At 46.0% G+C, this 20,193-nt stretch overlaps 1 protein-coding gene across 4 annotated transcripts in view; it reads right to left on the bottom strand.

Annotated features, from left to right (window-relative positions):
• Nucleotides 1–20,193, bottom strand: part of LOC118778545 (serine/threonine-protein kinase Nek6-like) — a 37,578-nt gene that overhangs the window by 3,285 nt on the left and 14,100 nt on the right. For all 4 annotated transcript variants that reach the window (XM_036530131.1, XM_036530130.1, XM_036530133.1 and 1 more), the window contains 8 exons: nucleotides 16,419–16,524; nucleotides 12,089–12,229; nucleotides 11,339–11,401; nucleotides 8,412–8,522; nucleotides 7,439–7,547; nucleotides 6,835–6,942; nucleotides 3,771–3,865; nucleotides 592–705 (listed from right to left, as the gene is read on the bottom strand). In XM_036530131.1, the coding sequence (XP_036386024.1) occupies nucleotides 592–705; nucleotides 3,771–3,865; nucleotides 6,835–6,942; nucleotides 7,439–7,547; nucleotides 8,412–8,522; nucleotides 11,339–11,401; nucleotides 12,089–12,229; nucleotides 16,419–16,499 (822 nt within the window). In that variant the 5' untranslated portion in view covers nucleotides 16,500–16,524. The remainder of the gene's footprint in view (nucleotides 1–591; nucleotides 706–3,770; nucleotides 3,866–6,834; nucleotides 6,943–7,438; nucleotides 7,548–8,411; nucleotides 8,523–11,338; nucleotides 11,402–12,088; nucleotides 12,230–16,418; nucleotides 16,525–20,193) is intronic.

Raw genomic sequence — 20,193 nt, 5'->3', positions numbered from 1 at the left:
AGCGTCTGCTGTAATTCTGTTTAGTGATGTTTTTATTGAAATTCAGTAAATACCTTATTAAATACCTTATCCTTTGGTCACATCTGACATAATGTCTCATTTGTACAGCTGGATATCGAATGAAGTGATTCAGGCTGGGTAACTTGTAGAAGGTTGTGGTGGAACTGGCCCACCGGGCAATCAGAACTGCAGCCTTCTGATTACAAGTGCAGATCCTTTACCGCTTCCAATGAGTGATGGCAGAGGAAGAAAACCAACTTTCAGAGATGTAAGGTTCCGTAACAGGACCCCCTAAAAGCACTTCCATGAGTAAAGCAGGAATAACCTCTCTCCTGTTCCCATGAGGAACTGGCCCCAGTGTGCAGGACCTTACAGAAAATTTGCTAAGTCCTTTCTTGGCTGAAAGTATATTACAATGCACTGCAGTGTCTTACAATGAGCTAAAGTGCATTACAGCGTTACATTATTGGACGTTTCAGTGAGTTACAGTGCACCATGGTGCACTGCAGTACATTTAAGCATGGTATCCATTACAGTCCATTACAGTTTGTTACAGTCCATTACAGTGGATGACAGCTCTGGGACTCTCACCTTCTCAGAGTAGTGGTCAGACGGGAGCGGGGGGTAGTCACACTGCTCAATCTTCTGGCACAAAGACAGCAGGTTCATCTTATCCCCATAGAACGGACTCTGTAGGGCAGCCATCTGCAGGGAGAGATGATATTACTGTTGTGATTATCACTATCATTATTATTTGTTGCTGTTGTTGTTAATACTGGTTTTGATGTTTGTATGAGTTTGGTTATTACATATTAATTAACAGAGTATTACAATTATTATCACCAACACCAATGTTACGGTTACTGCTCTCCTTGTTTTTTTCATTATTATTATATCCATTAGCAATGCAAAATGTATGAAATCCTCATTAAAAATGGACAAAGTACATTCAAAAAATACACAAAGAATAAGAATATATTCCATACATGAAAATGAAGTACTATGAAATACGAAATACAATCCCTGTGAGAAGTGTAATTACCATGACACCGAATTGGAATGTCACAATAATGTTGTTTATGTCATGGATGGTGGCCATGCATATCATACAACAATGTATGTTCAGTGGCAAAAATGTGTCTGATCAAGTACTTCTGAAGGCAGTTCATTGTGCTAAGGTCTTATGTAGCTCCCTAGCACCATAGAAGGTGTTACTGTCAAAAGAATATTTCTTAGATGTGGACTTGTGTATTTTAAAGGAAATAGCTTTTCTGTGACGGTTGATAAGGGTCTCTGCCCTGCATGACGGATGACTCCAGACCACAGGAGGGCTGATCACATTACTCTTTGTTTTCACAGGTTTGCCAGATTTCTGTGATAGTAAAAACCGTTTTGGGCGTGGCGATACCTCTCCAGACGTGTCTTGAGCGTGTCGGTTCAGAGGTTCCATTCAAATTTAAAGAGCCTCCATGAAATACGGAGCACCGCTGAAATTCACAGCCGCAGCTGCTGCCCGTCTCTCTCCACACCGGCCACACGCGAGCCGTGGTTTCATCTGCCGTGCGATAACCCACTTCTCCCAGAATGCTTAATACGTGCCCCCCAGTGCTAGAGGAAGTCATCATGACCACTAATCCCCGGCTTTGATCAGATCCTCGGCGCACAGAGTCCTTTTCCTCCTTCCTGGAAAGCAGGAGGTGGTGTGGGAAAGGCTCGTGGGTTAATGCGTCGCGGTTTTGAGAGAGCAGCGTTAGGGCTTTGCTGCTCGGCGCTAAAAAAATAGCCCGGCGCGGGACAACAGAGTCGGACAGGAGTCAGTGGCCTGTTCTTTGAGTGATTTCCCTTTCTGCTTTCTGCGTTTAACATGCCAGGCATCACACACGGCACAAGGTGGCTGCCGTGATGTGGCGTGATGTTCGTCCGGCCTCCACGCCCACTCTTGTCACACTGGAGGGGAGGGCAGGGGGCAATGATGACCTGCATCTCTATTTCACACCACCCGTAACACATGAGACGCTCCCTGGGAGAGCAGCACGGTGTTTCACTGCCTGACGGCCTCGGTCCCACAGTGTTTAGCAGTGTAACGGTGTCTGTATTTACAGTGTAATGGTGTCATGGTGTCAGTGTTTGACACTGTGATGGGGTCAGTGTTCTACAGTGCAGTGATCTGTGTATCAGTGTTTTACAGCGTAAGGATCTCAGCGTGTCAGTATTTTACAGTTTAATGCTCTCAGCATGTAAATATTTCACTGTGTAATGGTGTCAGCATGCCACTGTGTAATGGTGTCAGTATGCCACTGTGTAATGGTGTCAGTATGCCACTGTGTCATGGTCTCAGTATGTTAGCGTGCCACTGTGTATTGGCCAATGTGTGTTCTCTGTGAAGCGTGCACTCATTATTCACGCACAGTGTCATTCAGTTTCAGACACACTGGGAATCTGAAAGAGCTGGGCTGCTGCGCGTCAGAGCTGTGTGAACAGGCAGGTGAGGAATGCAGGGCAGGGCATACATGTGTAAACAAGACCTCGCACATGCACACACTCTCACACATACACACACACACACACACACACATTTCTCTCACAAACTCTACCTTTCAAACATCCTCCCTCTTTCTCTCTCCCCTCTTTTGCACACACACTCATTCACATGTTCTGCCCTGCTTGCTTCTGCACTCTGTCATTAGCGGGATTTTGGAGGTGGGAGGGGCGAGGGCACAGTCTGCTGGTGGCTTTGAAGATGAATCCGTACATCACAACACTGATGATGAAAAAGAGTAGGCTTTTATTTTTAGAGATTATAGGTAATTCCCTTGCTCCCTCTGCTCTTCTATGAAGTCCTTTTTGTCCAAAGAACAGTAGTCCCGCATTTCAACTTCACACCACATCTACCACTGGTTTCCTCTTGCTCTCATTTCTCTCATCTAACACATGATACACTTCCATTCCCCTGGACAGCTGTGATATGGTATTGTAACAAATATAAAAAAGAAATGTAATTTTGATAGTGAAAAAGATTGCAAGTGTTGGAATAGAAAGTTTCAGGAGATGGAAGACCATTAGGATAAACGACCAATCACCACAAATGACCCGCAAAACCTTTCCATTCCGGCCCCTTTGGTGCTGCAGCCCTACACTCAATAAGGCCTTTCTGACTGAGCTCAACATGGAGCAGGATGAACCAAATGGCAGTCATTTAGCTTTTTTTACATGTTAATATACAGGACTTAGTTTGCAAGGATCTGTTTGTTAAATTTCTACTTATGCGGAAAGCAAATAGTAATTTATGCAGATTCAACAGAATCATTTGAATCTAAACATTACGCCACATTTCTTTAAACTTGAATTTAAGTAGATTCATTTTTTTAGTTCTTACAAATCATCGTAAGCTGGACAGCCAATGAAATAAACAAAGAAGTAATAATGTAACACTACAATAGTGTAGCATTTGCTTAAATTTGTTACTCAGCTTTCAGGGTGAGGTGTCATGACAGACTAAATTCCCCCCTTTGTCTTCCATGTATTAAACACAACCCAACCATTCACTTACAAAGTGTAATGAACCAGAAATTAATATGTATATATTGTGCAGGGATGCTGTAAATGTATAATATGTAAAATAAATGTAAGAAAGGGCGGGGTGGTGTGGAGGTCCCCGGCCCGGGAGCGGGGAGTGCTACCTGACGTGAATACTGGAGACCGCAAATGGCAGGGGTCTCCTGTGTGTCTTTTAGCAGAGGGCAAGTCAAGGCGGCTCAGGCTGGGCTTACCTCATACAGAAGGCAGCCCAGGGACCAGATGTCCGATTTAAAGTTGTATCCGTTTTCGTGGATCCGCTCTGGAGACATGTAGTACGGCGTTCCCACTGAAACACAAGGAGAAAAAGTCAATGATAGCGTTCACTCCCACCTCAAAACCCCCCACATACAGTCATCGGCTAAGCCAGCAGACAAGCAGTCACATGGATATGTTCCTCAGCTGCCACAGTGTCTCTGCCCATGTCCCGTTTAAAAAACACGTCAAATGCGCTCACGCTCTCTGGCCTTGAGCAGAGGTTGCGTCACTTAGTCCCACACACTCACACCACCCAAAGTCTGAAAAAGACATCCTTTCAAGGGATGCCCACACCAAACTTCTGACAAAACAGTGAGTGCTAAATGCATTGGCACTCGCCATTTGGCTGCGCTTTGAAAATAGCCATTGAGACTGTCTGAGCCCTCCGTCATCCTTTAATACCACTGGAAAGACACACTAGCCAAACCTTCAAAAAGTTTAGGTGAGAGGTTTGGCAGAAATGTTAAGATTACCCTGTCAACATCAACAACACACACCCTTGCGTTAGGTAAAATCCTAGTGTGGGCAACCGTTTAGCATGTTGACATTTACAACTTGTAAGACAAGATTATGTTTTTGTTCCTGGGGAATTGTGGCCAGAGCAGCACTGTGCTACACTTGAGCTCAGAACTTCTCAGCGAATATTCAGCTGTAGTAAGACTGATTGCATGTAAATATATGAGCTGTGGAGGTACTGCAAACCCGTTTAGGTATTGTACCAACCCAACATGCTCAGCGCTGTTGGAGAAGCACATCATTCAAGAGGTTAGGAGAGAGAGAGAGAACAATGTACAGGCTTATAACTGATGAATACGAGGCATATGGAAAGAAGGCAGGCGGCTTTGGTGGTCACTATCGCGTGAGCCTCTGAAATCTGCATCTGAGAAACTCATATGGAGTGAGTCACGGGTAAGCGTATGCTACACAAACAAACAACTCTGTGCGCATCAGAGCCCGCCAGATAACATCTGAGCAGACGACTAAAGAGACGATGCCCCTCACTCCATCCCACAACAAAAAAAACCCAAACAAACCACAGAGGGCTCATTTAGAAGCCACTACTCCGCTCTCCTCCATCACAGGAGAGAGCGCAGGGCATTAGTGGTGCACAGCCAGCCAGCCCTCTCCGGTTGTGCATTTGCATAGTAGATAAGTTTACCCGTACGTAAAGCATCTGGGATATGAACTTAAAGCCATGTGGTCGCAGGGACTTTCCCTAGTCCACGAGCCCATGCTTCAATCCACTGTTATGGAATGCCTGACTGCTCAGAGATGGGTCTGCGATGAGCATGCTCCATCAACTCACTCCAGATTAGTGCTGCGGATGAACGGATCAGCTAATCAGCTTGGGCCAGACGACACGACGAGAGCGCAGCGGGCGTCTGCCTGCCCAAACAGCATTTCTACTGATTGTCCTATGGGTCAGTGGATATTGAGGGGCAGAGGAACTCCAGTAACAATGTCAAACTTCAGCAATGATGCAAAATATCAGTGTGCGTAATTAAGGCCCTTTTGCAAAAGTCCATCCGCTTCCAAGCTCAACTGTACTGTAACATGACATCCAGTTTCCTATTCATTTTTAAGCTACAAAACTTCTGCGCTGGCCCTCATGGAAGATTAATATCTGCTTCAATGCACACATGCCACAACGTGCTACATCAAAATGTGCATGCTAAAATGTGCTCTGTTCATTTGGAGAAGAGGTCGTTAGGGCCATATGATTCTGTAATATGCTACAGTAACATTTAAGGAGGTACTGCTTTGAATTACTGGCATACTGGCATGAATTACTGATAAATTCCTTTTCATAAACCTTAAATCCTTTTGATTTCTATCATCTCTCCCAGCCTTGGCTTTCTCTGGCCTGTAATGAACATATCTGATGGTATTTGTGTGCAGTGAGTCACGCAGCCTTCCTGACAGGCTGTTAAAGTCCAGCATGAGCCACATCTCCTCCTTCGCTCTTTACACACAGGTTCACCTCACTTTCGCTAACTCTGAAAGGTGAATAACTTACATTCATTTTAGCTCACATCCTTGTTCTGGCAATTAAGTTTTTTTTCCCTTTTTGTGATATACCTTTTGATAAACATGAGCTTGTGCTGGGTATTTTACTTGACATTACCTCCACCCTCCCCCATTCCTGCTCCCCCCTTCCCCAGCAGGGGGCAGTGACACTCAAATGGACTCTGGGCTGCTGCAGTGGACAGGAGCTTCAGGAATGAAAAGATGGAGGAAGAGTGGAGATGGAGGAAGAGAGGCTGGTGGAGAGTGTGTGCCTGCACCCCTATTACCCTCATATTCAAACACACGGGGCAGGAACCTTAGGGGCAGGATATCAGAATCGTCACCAGGGAAATGAAAGCGGACTCAGGGCAGGCTCAGTAAAAGCTGCCTGAGCCATAATGGCTGCCATCTTGTTTAGGCTTCAGTGTCCTCTCCACTGTCCTCTACACACTAATGAGGATTCAGGTATCAAAAAGAAATGATGCACCGGTGCATTAAATCAGCACGGGCACACGCACACACACACGTGCGCATGAACGCTCGAATCAGTGATGTCACGAAAGTTCAAAAGTTGAAAAGAAGAAAGGTGAAAGAGGCTGCTGTTAGCGTTTTAGGTGTGGCTGTGAATAAACAAATTGCATCAGACTGTCTCGGTCCCAGACCTGTTCTCACACACAAGTGCAGTCAGAGGATGTGTACAGATAATGGTAGTCACCACTCTTACTCTCACGCCAAACAGGAAGTATCATTGTATTGCAGTATGTTGCTATGTTTGTGGCATAACCCCTGTGAGTCAGGCATGCGAACGAGTACGTGGGGTTATGTGCAGGTGTCTGTAGGGAGTGTGATGGGGACTTGCCAAGGAAATGGGTGGTGGTGCATAAGTGTTGAGGGAGTGTGTAAGGTGTAAGGTGTGTGTGTGTGTGTGTGTGTGTAGAGGAAATGAGCAGCAGCGTGTGAATGTTGCGGGCGTGTTTGCGTGGGGACTCTTACCCAGGGAATGTGCAGCGGTGGTCTTGGAGCTGAAGAAGCGTCCCAGCCCCAGGTCTCCCAGCTTCACCTCCCCTGTGGCTGTGATGAAGACGTTGGCGGGCTTTATGTCTGCGAGGGAGAGGGAGACGGAGAGGGGAGCGGGGTTCAGAGCTTTGCTCACACCCTGTCACAGCGCGGGACCCCGGCTGACCCCTCGCTGCTGAGCACTACGCGCGAGATGACTCTGACTTAACAGACAGCACATACCACCACCTGCCTGCAGGGGGCAGGCTAGATACTGCCTCGTAAGCAGCCCTGTGTGTAATGGGCATGTGAAAATGCATAAAAATCCTCAGGGAACATAACACCCACACAGGTGGCATGCAAGAGGGGTACCAGAGAGAGCCAGTAAGATCCTAACACACTAGAAGTCATACAAAAACAGGAACAGCATGTCAGGGGAACACGGAGTGAGAAGTGAGGGGGTAGGGGAGGGAATAAGGAGGAAAGTAAGACGAGAGGAGAGACAGGAACAGAGAGATCAGGGAGAGGATAAGAAAGAGAAGAGAAAGAAAGCAAGGAGAACGAGGGGGGCAGTGAGATGGAGAAATAAGAGGACGTTTACCTCTGTGCATTACTCTGCGGGAATGCATGTGTTCCAAGGCGCTGCACAGCTGGACAAAATACTTCCATATTGTCCTTTCAGGGATGAGCCGTCTCTTCTTCTTAAAATACTGTGGAGCAAATAAGGGAGTCACACGACTCTGCAGAAACCCCCCCCCCCCCCCCAACACTACCATCCTGGATCATGGCAGTCTATCGGCGGCTTTAGAAAAACACTGCCCCGCATCAAAAGACTCCATCATCCTCACATTAACATTTAACCCTCGCCTGTCTGCTCTGAGACACAGCAATTAGTGGCCATTAGAAGATGTGGCCTAATGAGACCAGACACTTTTCAATGGACTCAGCACCTAATTAGCACTAATTCTGTTAATTAACTGGTGAGACATATTTAATTCCTCAAAACAACAAATGTCTGTGTTGTTTTTTTTTGTTGTCTCCTACAACTTCTTTTAATGAATAAAGCTTTTGCCTTAAGCCCCTAAAACACAACTGAGCAATGCATAATTTTACCTATTCAGAACACAAAATTAGACACTAATATACAAACACTTTATACAGAAGAGAAACAACCCCAAAGCTTCTATGCAACTGCTCAGACTGCTGAAGCAATATCTGAACAATGCTGAGAAATAAGATGGAAGAGGAGGAAAAAAAGAAGAGAGCTAAGAAAGAAAGGGAAGACAAGAGAGAAAGAGAAGAAGAGAAAGAGAAAAGGCAATAGGAAGGAAAGAAAGGAGAGCTGTGTCTCCTCGCTCTGATGACTCTCTGCCATGTGTCTGACAGACAGGGTCCCCCTCTACTCCCTCACCCCAGCTGCATTACACCCCACAAGGGGGTAACACCTGGCATCATGGGTAATGATCCTCACACTGTCCTAGTCAGTGCTCAGCACCACCATGCAGAGATGTGCCCGCCACGGTCACTCTCCACTTAACACCGATAAGCAGCTGTTTTTTCCGGCAGAACCTGACCTTGATCATCTGAGAGAGGTCACCAGCATCCGCCAGCTCCAGCACGATGTTCAGCTCATTGTCCTCGATGAAGGAGTCCAGGTACTTTATGACGTTCGGATGATTCAACTGCTGTAAGATGCAAATAAAACAAAAACAAGTCAGCCAGATATCCATCTCTGACATGCAATTGAGCATGTGAAGCTTTGGGCTGAGAGACAGGGCTTATCATCAATGCTCAATGTGCCAAGAAAAAAAAAACCACTGCAGAGTTGCTGATACAGCTATTTAACACAGCACCACAACCAAAAAAGCAGTGCTAAACACTTAGCGTTAAGCATGGCAGACCTCCAAAAGCAGATATATAAAATGTCTTGAGGGCATGACATATGATGGAAAATGCCTTATAAGTTTTTCTATCATATAGATTTGAATCTACAGACCTTTTTGCAGTAGGTTTCTGATTCATCCTGCCCCACACAGAGGGGGGGGGGGGGGGGGGGGATTCTGGGTAAATTCAGTAAAAGGATTCTATCCTGTGTTTCATCAAGGAGGCCCACACCATATGACTTGGCCTTCCTTCTGACTCCGCTTCCTGTCCATGTGCTTCCCACTAAAGCCCTGATGTGGAGCAGCAAGCCAACCGCAGTTTGCAAAACAAACACAGAGGGGCTAAGGAGAATGAGGGAAAGCAGAGCCTCTCTGAGCCGCTAAAAGGGGGAAATCTGGGCTCTCTGTGTGCCCTGGAATCAGATCTGTGAGGACAGACCAGGTAGCTCTAGCGTTTCTTAGCACTCAAAGGCTACAGCACTTGCTGTAGTCCTTTCTTTGTGCATGTGACATTCAGCAAAAGGAGACTGTGACATGTTTAACGGGGGTCATGAAATCACGGCCACCCAGGACGCCCCACTGGGCATGCCATATCATCTGGGAAAAAACATGGTAACACACAAAGAGTTAAGACTTTTTAAAAATGTGGATCTTTGTTAAAAAGCCAGGTTAATTTTCTTGAGTTACTAAAGCTCAAATTGATGGTTGACTTCTCTCCCTCAATCAACACCCTCTTCAAGCTCCCTCCACCTCCCACCCCCCACCCCACCAATAGCGTGGACTGAAAAAAAGTTACAACATTCCAAAGAAGTGAAAAACAACAACAGGAATTTGTATGGCGCACAGACAGCCCAGAAAGTGCAGCTCCACTAGCTGAGCACCCTTCTAGCAGTGACAGAGTGAGAGATTCTCCATATTAAAGTGCTTGAGGCTGCCACGGGCGCAAGATGGAGATATAAACCCTATAGGAGCCAGAAGTAAATGCAAAACCTGCACCACTGAAGCGGTGGGGAGGGGGCCTGTCCGCTGCCCTGGCGGGAAATGGGCGCAAGACCCTTACTGTGCCCACTAGGGCTTGTACTGAAAAGGTTTGGCCTAACCCAGAGGTTGCTAATACACTGTGCCAGGTGTGCACTCATCTCGGCCACCTGGGCGATCAGTGCCCCCACATCATCTGCTGGGTCAGATTCAGCTGGGGAGAGGTGGGGGAGGGGAGCTGCTGATGTTGACAGCCAGACTCCCGAACCACACACAAACAGGCACACAAAACTAAGCGGAATGAGTGGTTGGCTTTCCAAAATAATGACAGCTGGATCACCATCTTAAAACCATCATTTTCTTCCATTCTGCAGCGCATCCGATGTCCTGGGGGACATAAGCCCCTTTCTTCTCTACAACTCACAATCCGCTGGAAATCCAGTAAATTATGAGTTTACGCTGCTGCAGCGTGTGCGGCATACACTTGGAGATGTCGAACATGTAAGTGCAAGCACGCATCAGCCATAAAGATAATTATTTAAGCCAGGCGTCTGCTGGCTCATCCATAAATCTCCCACATAGCCCTGCGGACAGAGAGCGTGAGACAAAGGAGTTAGCACACTGCTGCGGCCTGTGTGCTGGCCTGGGGATCTCAGGTGTGTGTGCGTGTGTGTGTGTGTGTGTGTGTGTGTGTGTATGTATGTGTGTGTGTGTGTGTGTGTGCGTGTGTGTGTGCATGTGTGTATGTGTTGGAGGGGGCTGTGTGTGTGAAATGAATGCATGGTCCAAGCGTGCACATATTCGTGTGCATGTGTGGAAATATGTGATTATGCATGCATCCGTGTGCAAGCATGTGTGCCTGTATCTGTGCACTCGGGAAAAAGACCTCCCACAGTCCAACTGACAAACCTGCACTGCACTGACCAGGATGGTTATGATACACTTCACAAGAGCACAGAAACAAAACAGGAAGGAAGTATTTTTCCACACATGACTTCGCTCAAACAATTACCACAGCGCAGGCGGGCCATGGTAGGGCCACATTGCTCAATAGCAAGAGATGCCTCTGTTTTCTCTCAGTGAAGATTTCGTAAAATTTCCACAAAAATCTCTGAACTTTGGTCTGATTTGTTGCCGCCGTGTGAAATTAGAAACAGAGTGATTTTTGTACAGGCAATAATTTCAAGTGTTAGACATTTCCTTCCTCGTACAGAAAAACGAATGTTACCTGAGAGTTGTACAATTACTCTCAACCCTCCTTCAAATGTGGCTTGTAAAAGCAGTTAAAATGTCACGTGCATAATTTATGCTGCTGTAAAACTACTGGCATGGAGGAGATGGCTGCAGGCGAGGCAGGCGACAGATGCAGTGCCATTGATCTTAGGTATTTAAGAGCCAGGCTGGAGGGCCTCAGGGTGACAAGTCAACTCAGGCCTCCCCTTCCACCTCTCCCTCTCTTTCCCTTTTCCCTCTCTCTCTCTCTCTCTGCTTCTATCTCTTCCACTTTCTCTCTTCCTCCGTTACTCCTTCTGTTTTTTCCTCTGCTCTTCTGCCCTCTCTCCCTCTCTCACAGCTTACTCTTGTCCGTATGGTCTGTTCTGGTCTGCACGGCCATATGATTTGCTGTGCTGTCCTCTTACCTTCAGAAGGTCAATCTCTTTAATACAGTCCTGTCGGGCCTTGGCATCCATCATCTCAAATATCTGCAACATTTAAGTTAAATGTTGAAAGGATTTCATCTCTTGCATGCCCAAATGCATATTCTGGTACTTAAGCATCATTTACATACTTACATACATACATTCATGTAATCATAAAACACTGTGCAATGTATGTTTTATTTTTTCCACTTTTGCTGCCATTTGCACAGCTGCTGTTGTATATTTAATGCTTATTTATTCATACATAAATAATAAAACGTTTTTATACATTTATTTTGTGATGAAAATTCTTGGGTGCTCAACAAGCATTTCATGTATGTGAAATGTATGTGAAAATTTATGAAGGAGGTGCTGGCTTTGAGGATTAGCTCAAATTAGCTTCCCTTGAGCAAATCAGGTATTTGCCTACAGGCCATCAAAGATACATATGAATGCATGGGTGCATGCTGTTCATGATAGCTTGTTGTCCATTGTTTCATGCTACCTGTCAATTTATGTTACTCGGACAAAATGCATATCTTTAGACAGAGACATTCACCATAGCAACAATGCTCTGTAAAATGAATGATTATTCAACCAATATGACTGCCTTTGCTCATGCTTGAATGACATTAAAATACACAAAATCAGGCATTTATCACATTAAAAACAGAAAATAAACAAGGCAAGGAAAGAGGACGCCGCAGGGGTAGTGTCCTGCACTGTTTAAGGAGTGGATTGCTCTCCTACCTGGACTTTCTTCAGAGCCACCTGCTTGCCCTCCAGCAGGTACGTGGCCCTGTACACCTCACTGAACTGGCCCCGGCCTATCTTCTTCTCGATGCGGAAGTTGGCCAGCGTGCAGCAGTACTGGTATGCTGGCATATTCCTCTGCATAGGTGAATGTTTTGGGGAGTGGAGGGGAGAGGAGGAGGGATTTTAAAAACTGTCATGGTCCACAACATGCACAAATACCTATTATTCTTGCCCATTCTTGATTTTCTGATGGCTACTCCATCTTGTCCCCATTATGTCACCACTGGCAGTGTTAATAATGGCTGAGGGGGGTAACTGCACAAGGACCGCACTGCTCTGTAATGGCTGAGGGTGGGAAGGCCCATTCCTGTGAAGGTTCCCCTCTCCAAAACCCGTATCTGTTGTGGCAGGAGAGGCAAGCTTCAGCGTTTGCTCAGCCGTTTGCGTCGGATGCATGTGGGGACCACCTGCTAGGGCCTGTGAAACCTCGAGCAGCTCACAGGACAAGTGCTTGTGCTCACATGTTGTACCAGTGACCTTACAAGCAATGCATTCACTGTCATTTCAACTGCCAGCACCGCCAGCACATTTTTAACTAAAAGGGCACATTTTACAGAGTATATTACTGTCCCGCTTGTGAGTTCCTGTTTGTCCTGTGCATTCACTTGTCGGCTGGTGAGGGAGATAGGCCCAGCATGCCACAGATGAATCACGCGGACTGAATCTGACCTTTGTGTGGGTCTGTCTCTCTCAGCAACTCAGAGCGCACTGTGCTGTCAGGGGGAAAGGTCACACCGTGACACCTGCAATCATGCTCTCTCCAAACAAACACACACACACCCAGACAGAAACATGCTCACATACCCACACCCACAGAGAGACATGCTCACACACACACACACACACACACACACACACCCACACACACACACACACATACTGAGCTCTGAATCACTGGAATCTCGCTGGGAAGGATGGTGTCTCACTTTGCTGGCTGAATCAATTTCATGTCAGAAGAAATTTAAAAAACGCAAAAACAAAGCAATCAAAGCCAGATAACAAAAGCAGTGACGCTAAAGGAAACATGACTGTGTGATGGTTCTGCCAAAAGGTCCAAAGGGAGAGGAAGGGTAGAGGGAGAAACGGAGCGGGTATCCGCGTGAGGGTGGCTATTCCCAGCACTGCCCCTGCCTCACTGTCTCCTGCCACCCGCCCATCCTGGGCAGTTTGCCTCTAATTAGCGCTAACCAGTGCAGCACCTTCCCACCCGCAGAGAGTGTCCTGCACATCCCACATTAACATCAGGCAGAATTTCCAGTCACTTCTCTGTTGCAGAATACCTGCAGTTACTGTTTTCCAACAGGACTAGCTCTTTCCAGAAACCTCCGAACGAATTTCCAGCTCAGTTCAGAAACACATTCTAAAATCTGCAAGCTAAACTTCTGACTTTTTCAGAGAAAGCTTATTGAACTAACTCACTCTGTGCCACGTTGTGGAAACACACAATAAAGACCCTTTGAAATTTCTGACAATGGAGCCTTTATTCCACTCATATGTATCAGTGTATGTCTAAATGAAATTTAAATCATAATATACTATATTGCATGCACATATATATTTTTGTTTCCCAGGTTTTTGGCCAGGAGTATGTCCAACCTAATATTACGGGTGACATTTAGGAGAGTTTACACATTCAGCAGGCAGTTTAACAGCAGACTGTGTCCCAGGGGAAGAGCAGGCCTTTCAGCGCGTCAGACTGGAGCGTGAAAGTTTGACTGCCTTCCAACCCCCGGCCACACATGCACCCCATCGTGTTCTGACAAATCGGGCAGGAGCACTGGGAACCAGGAACCGAGTGTTATGTTCCAGAAACATACCATAATATCTTGATTTCTGTCTCTGGTCTTGTGAGCGCGATAAAATCACCAACTCGAGCGTGTAATGTGTTTGCCAGATTTGATCTCTTTTTGAAATGCTATTAGCTAATCCAATCTGACAAAGCCTGTTTGTATCCAGGGTTTTGCCTGTGTTCATGGCATGCTGCCTGAGCCTTCAGCAGTAACCCAGGGCTGGTGCTGAGGACTTCTCTCATGACGCTTCTCAACTGTTTCTTTTACGTAGCCCAGATGCGCCCCTGCTCACCTGTGCTGTCATTACAGTGTAGGGTCTTATCAGCCTACGGGACTCAGCCATTGACTGCACCCTACAGTAAGGAAATATGAGCTGGAATTTGGTCCTGGATTTCTGGAGGTAAATACCCTAAAGATAAAGTCTTGTCCTTGCTGTTAAGGTGTAGAAATGCAGGCCCGGTTCCAACATTTACAGCCCATCGATCCCGCTCTGAATGGGTCAATAACTTGCTGCAAAAGTTAGCACCGAGTGCTGTCTTGTTCATTTATAAGAATGCATTGAATATGCTACAATCTGATACAATAGGACTTCGGCCCCACTGACACACATGACTACAATTCATAACTGGAAGAATTTTTTACATACTGAGAAAAAGGGGCTGAAAAAGGGACGAAGGATGGATTGGAGAGATAAAGAGCAGAAAAGAGATATGGAGAGAGAGACAGAGAGATGAAGAAAGAGAGGATGGAGGCAGAAATGGAGACAGAAGTAGAGGGAAAGAGGTGGAGGGAGAGTAATTTCATTCAATTGTAACACATCTCTGTGATTGCTCATACCTTTTCTACAAGAATTTGTAACAAAGAGCACCAGGTACGGTGGTACTCTCCCATCCACTACAGAAATGCTTGACAAACATGGGCTTTACTATGCATGTTGGCTTCACATACCAATCAGAGATGGCATTTGGCATCCGTGCTGCTAACCATGCTTTTAATAATGTAAATGTAAATGTAAATGTAATAAAGCCCACAATACGACAGAAGTTCTATCAGTGATGTAACTCAAGTCTCAGGTATTCATGTACGCTCACCAATCACACCAAACACAAGTGGCTGCATATTAGTAAACTGAGCTACACAGACAACTGTCTTCACTGCCTGCTTCCGGGAGGACTACTGGCTATGGTTGTTGCTGCAATCTGTAACCATTCTGTGCTTGACTTTGTACTAAGAACAGAGAGTAGTACTCATAACTGTATCTAGGTACAATGGGAATGTTGCCAGTGCAACACAGTGATATCATTAACTCATAATCACCAGGTCGCGACAAATTGTCCAGTAATTGCCGCCACAATCTGGTCACATGAGGAGGTAATTAGCCTCGATTCCCAAACAACTACAGGCTATTATCAGTGTATTTTTCCAGGGCGGAGGGATGTTAATGTTGCTTAATCGTGGGGTTGTTTAAAGGTTCCAGTGACACACAGTCAGAACCCCTGGTTTCCCATTGTAGTGCTTGTCCTCGGAATTAAAAATAACAGCCGGCTCTGCTGGGGTCTTTTCAGAAGCGGCCATCTCTTCCACTCTGCCTTTTGACTACAGACGAACGCAGGAAAAAAGCAAAGTGAGAGTAGATATTTTGCCGTCCCCTGCAGAGGTGCGTCAGAGGGATCCTATTTTGCATGTGTTTCTCTGAATCTTCAGCATGCACAGGAGAGCAGGGGAAAACCCTTCCTGCGTCGGGCGCCTATTTTAAACCGCGCCACTTTTCCCTCGCTCCCTGGTCACCTTATTCTCTGTGAGGTAATGCCTTTATTACTAATGCATCTCACACCTCCCACCTCCGCTAATTGTAGGCCGTCAGATGTTAAATGTCATTCATGCTCAGTTCAGTCACAGTTTATATTAAGCGGGGAATCTAACTGCGTAATTGAACTGTACTTAAATTAGTCAGCGCTATGCGAGTGTGACAAGTAAGCACTGTGTGACTGCTGCGTGACTAGACATTGTTAACTACTTCGCATGGCTGCGTGTATGTGTATGTGCCTGTGCAGGAGTGTGCACACATGCATAGGCGTGTGTGTGCACGTGTATAAGTATGTATACAGCAGAGTTAGTTCTGGAGCTACATTAACGGTTGGGGTCAAATTAAGGACTACACTTTGGATTAGGGGTGGAACAAGAAATTTTTAAATTGTAATTACCAGCTGCATGCCATAGCACACCTATAAACTCATGTTCCATGCTAATCATGGTGCTTTATCATGACATGTTGATGCAAAGCAGCTATTCTTCAGTTACAATGCATTTATATCTCTTAATGCCTTATTTCACATGTAGATTTACCCTAAACTCTTTTTGAATCTTCAGAAAACATCCATTCTCCACAATCAAACGGAGATATTTACACTGGAATTACAGGAGACAGCTGCACAGCTTGCAGTGAATCCCCCGGGACAGGAAGCGCATCTCACCTGGTCTTCTTGTCCTGGGAGCTTGTAGAGCTTGTTCTGATCCTCAAGGTTGTGGTGCTGGTGGCTGTTGTGTCCCTCCATGGTGGCATGCCAGGCTGTCTGACTCCTGTTATAACCAAGACAGGGTGACATTGCAACACAAATATCCCACTCTGCATCCCCCTCCTGCCTGGTGACTGAAGCTAAGTAGGGTTGGGTTTGGTTAGTACTTGCAAAGGAGACTTCCTGGGAAAACCAGGTATCTGCTGGTAGTGGAGTTGGTGGACCAATAAGGGGCACTCCCTCTACTCGACCTAGCAGAAAACCAATGTCCCACTGCAGTTATGGGGATGCTATACTTCAGGAGACTCCATCTGTCTGATCCGACATCCTGACTCACTGTGGCTGTTTAAGATCCAATGGCAGAGCACACTCTGGCATAAAATGGATCCTATACACCTTTACGGTGTGTATGTACATGCATGTATATATATGTAAATTCAGCTCCATGACCTTTAGGTTCACGGTGATCCAGGGCAGGGTTTGAGGTCTTGCTCTTAGCTCCGTTAAAGGAACAGGAAACGTGACCATGTGATGCACACACACGCTGGAATGTGCTCAGACAGCAGTCCTCTTGTTCCCGGTTTGCATTCCCGGCGATGAGTCTTAGTTCGAAGGGTGTATTGTGGTAATGATGATCAAAGGTGATGCTGAGTCAAGCTGTGTCTGCACACACAGAGCGCCCTCAGAACCCTTCCCCCATGCGTCTATCACACCAGTTAAATGAGATCCCACTGGCAATCCCATCAGAGCTCACGTGTAAATGAAATTAATATACGTGACTAATGTAATGACAGGCATCTGACTCATTATACTGTCTGACGGGGTGCTGATATTCAGAGGGGTGTGGTCGGATGCCCCGCCGCTGCTGTCAAACTCACACCCACAGCGGTCCAGGTCGGCTGAGGCATTGCTCCATTGAGGAGGCAAAGCATGCTGGACTACAGGTGCTCCAGGTCAGGCTGAGGGACACAGCGGGGTCCTGTAGTGGCCTAAGAGGCATGCCCAGAGCTGCAACACACCTCCTCACACTGCACTGACATGCCCAAATGCCCCCCCAGTCACCACAGACATGTAACTGACAAAAGAGGATGAACAGTAACGCCTCAGAACCAAACACACACACATGAAGACATGAAGACCCACACGTGCACACACATATGCATACACACATACACACGCACACACACCCATGCGTATGCACACAAACACATACACACAAATACATGCACACGCACATGCATATGTGACCGCATACGTGCACACATATACATGTTTGCACATACTGCCATACACGGGAACTTGCATGCATCCATATACACAGGCCTGTCTCCTCAGACACCCATAAGCACGCAGTGACGTCAGCTCCAGAGACACGTGTTGCTCACGGCTGCAGCCCTGCCTCGTTTATTAGAGGCGCCCCGGCTAATGCCGTCAGCATCAGACACTTTCTCAGAACATTTCTCTGTGGGCTGCCACAATAACCATGTCTGCATCTTTCTTCTCCGTGCCTACACCATTTCAAATGGAAACATTTTCTACTCTTTCCTTCTTTGAAAACAGCATCCACCTTCGGAGAGGAAAAAAGCCCCGCGCATGGCGCGCAGTTCTTAGAAGTGGCATAAAAGCGTGAAGGCGGAAACCGGGCCTCAGAGTCAGCTGCGTTGCGCACGCCTGCGCACGTCTGCACACATCTGGACACATCTGTGCGTGGGAAGCGTATAGCTGGAGCGTGTTTAAAGCACTCAAAAAAAATAATCAAATCTCTCTTGTCAAATCCGTAATGCCAGAGTGAAGACATGAGACATGAGGAGGTAAAGCTGTTGTGCTCACCACATCCTCCATCACCAGCAAGTGGTGTTAGACAACAACCGCAGATTAAGATGGCAGTATCTTAAGTGACCATATTTAAGAAACAATGCAAAATCAGACCGCATTTCGTTCGGCAGCTTCACACACAGGCGAAGTAAAAAACTACTGTTTCTGTTTGCCTTGAGTCACTCAGTTCATTGTGCATCCTGATCGGAAGTTTGGCAGCGTCGCCTCCATGTGCTTCTCATTGAAATCCTACAATATACATTCAGCCTTAACACTGACACGTAACAGCTAGTATTACTTCCCCTCTTCACTCGGCTAAGCAAGCACAACAGTCAACACAATTAATTTAAAAAGCTGTTTGAAAAAGTTGTGCATGGAAAACTCGTGCATTTATTTCACTCCACAAAGTGAAGATTAAATGTTGCATGATCCAGGGTGAACGTCTCTCCCTCTCTGACTCAGCAGTTTATTCATGTGCAATAATCTCCAGATCTTAGATATTCTGACATTTGCTAATAGATGAAAGAAAAAGCCTAAACTCCATAAATCTGATCTTTTTTTTTAAAAAAGGGCAGATCTCTCCTTTGATCAGTACTAATCAGACTAAACTCTTCCACTCTGTATTTCCCATGCAAACAGGCTGCACTGAAGGGCAATAGCCGAGTGTAACCAACCCCTACGATTTGTACTCACACACAGTGATAATTAAAGGCTCAACCGTGAAGTAGAAACAATAATAACCATGATGTGATCTTACAGTGACAGAGCCCACAGAATGTGAGGTCTGTAGCCTCAGTTTTGTGTTGAATTTGTATGGAAAAGTAATTCATACAGCAACACCCTTGATAAATGGCACTTCCTTAGTCTTTCAAGGACAGGAAATCTGTCTTTATCTCCTAGCGCATGCACCCGTTCAATGATTTAACTCTGTGGTGTAAATGAGGAAACGTTAAGACCAAAGGAACAGCACACCTTTGTACATTTAAGAATAGATTTAAAAAAGCACATGCACAACTATCAAAAAGCTGTAAATGACATAGGTACAAGCTTGTTTATAAATAAAAGAGATCTTTATTAAACAAAGGACTGATTAATATTTAATTGACCTAAATGTTTTTTTATTATTTAAGAAGAGAAACAGTTTTAGATTCTGTATTGCTCCTGACGATGGCGCGAGTGGCTGATGTGTGACAGTGGGGCGGGGGCCTCTTTAAATATCCCCACACGTCTCTCTCTCTCTCTCGCCTCCGAGCTGCTCTGCTCTCTGTGACACGCAGGGGGTCATGTGACCCACCCATCTGCACACCCGGGATTCTAATAAAAGAGGGATGGCTCGAGCTGCCGTCTGACCTCAGGAAGCAGGCATCCTCACGGTTATGACATCACTCCACCAAACACAGCTGACGCGGCCCAGGCCAGGCCTGATGACAGAGAGCAGCCTCTCCTGCTCCTTAGGCAAGACGTTTCCCCTTCAGTTTCTCTCATAAGATTGCTTCACCCTTAACAGTCTTTTCATAGGCTGAATCGCCTGCTATGCTTCTGGCCTGCTGGGTCATATTCCAAAGGCAGTTGTTTAGACATTTACTTTCCAGCTGGGCTCACAGAGGCGGGAAATTCCTCCAGACTGTATGGTGTGGACAGAACAGCCTGCCTTTCGCTTCCACATTTCCAGGCATGAGAGGTACCACCAGAGCCTTAAACGGATGGTAGCTAGTTAGCAGACCACTTAATAGCTAATATCTATCATCATGCCCTCAAAATGACCTTTACCAGCAATGGCAAGTTCTGGAAAAAACTGAAATGGTGCAACGTCACATGGGTAGGCCAAGAGGTTTCAAAATGACACATATCATAACTTAAATGAAAAAAACATGTTCCGAAAATGAGTGCGGCTTCCTCCAGGGCGACTATGCTACCA

Source organism: Megalops cyprinoides, chromosome 5, assembly GCF_013368585.1.
Source record: "Megalops cyprinoides isolate fMegCyp1 chromosome 5, fMegCyp1.pri, whole genome shotgun sequence".
Lineage (NCBI taxonomy): Eukaryota > Metazoa > Chordata > Actinopteri > Elopiformes > Megalopidae > Megalops > Megalops cyprinoides.
The sequence above is the reverse complement of the archived record's forward strand: the minus strand, read 5'-3'. Positions and strand labels throughout refer to the sequence as shown.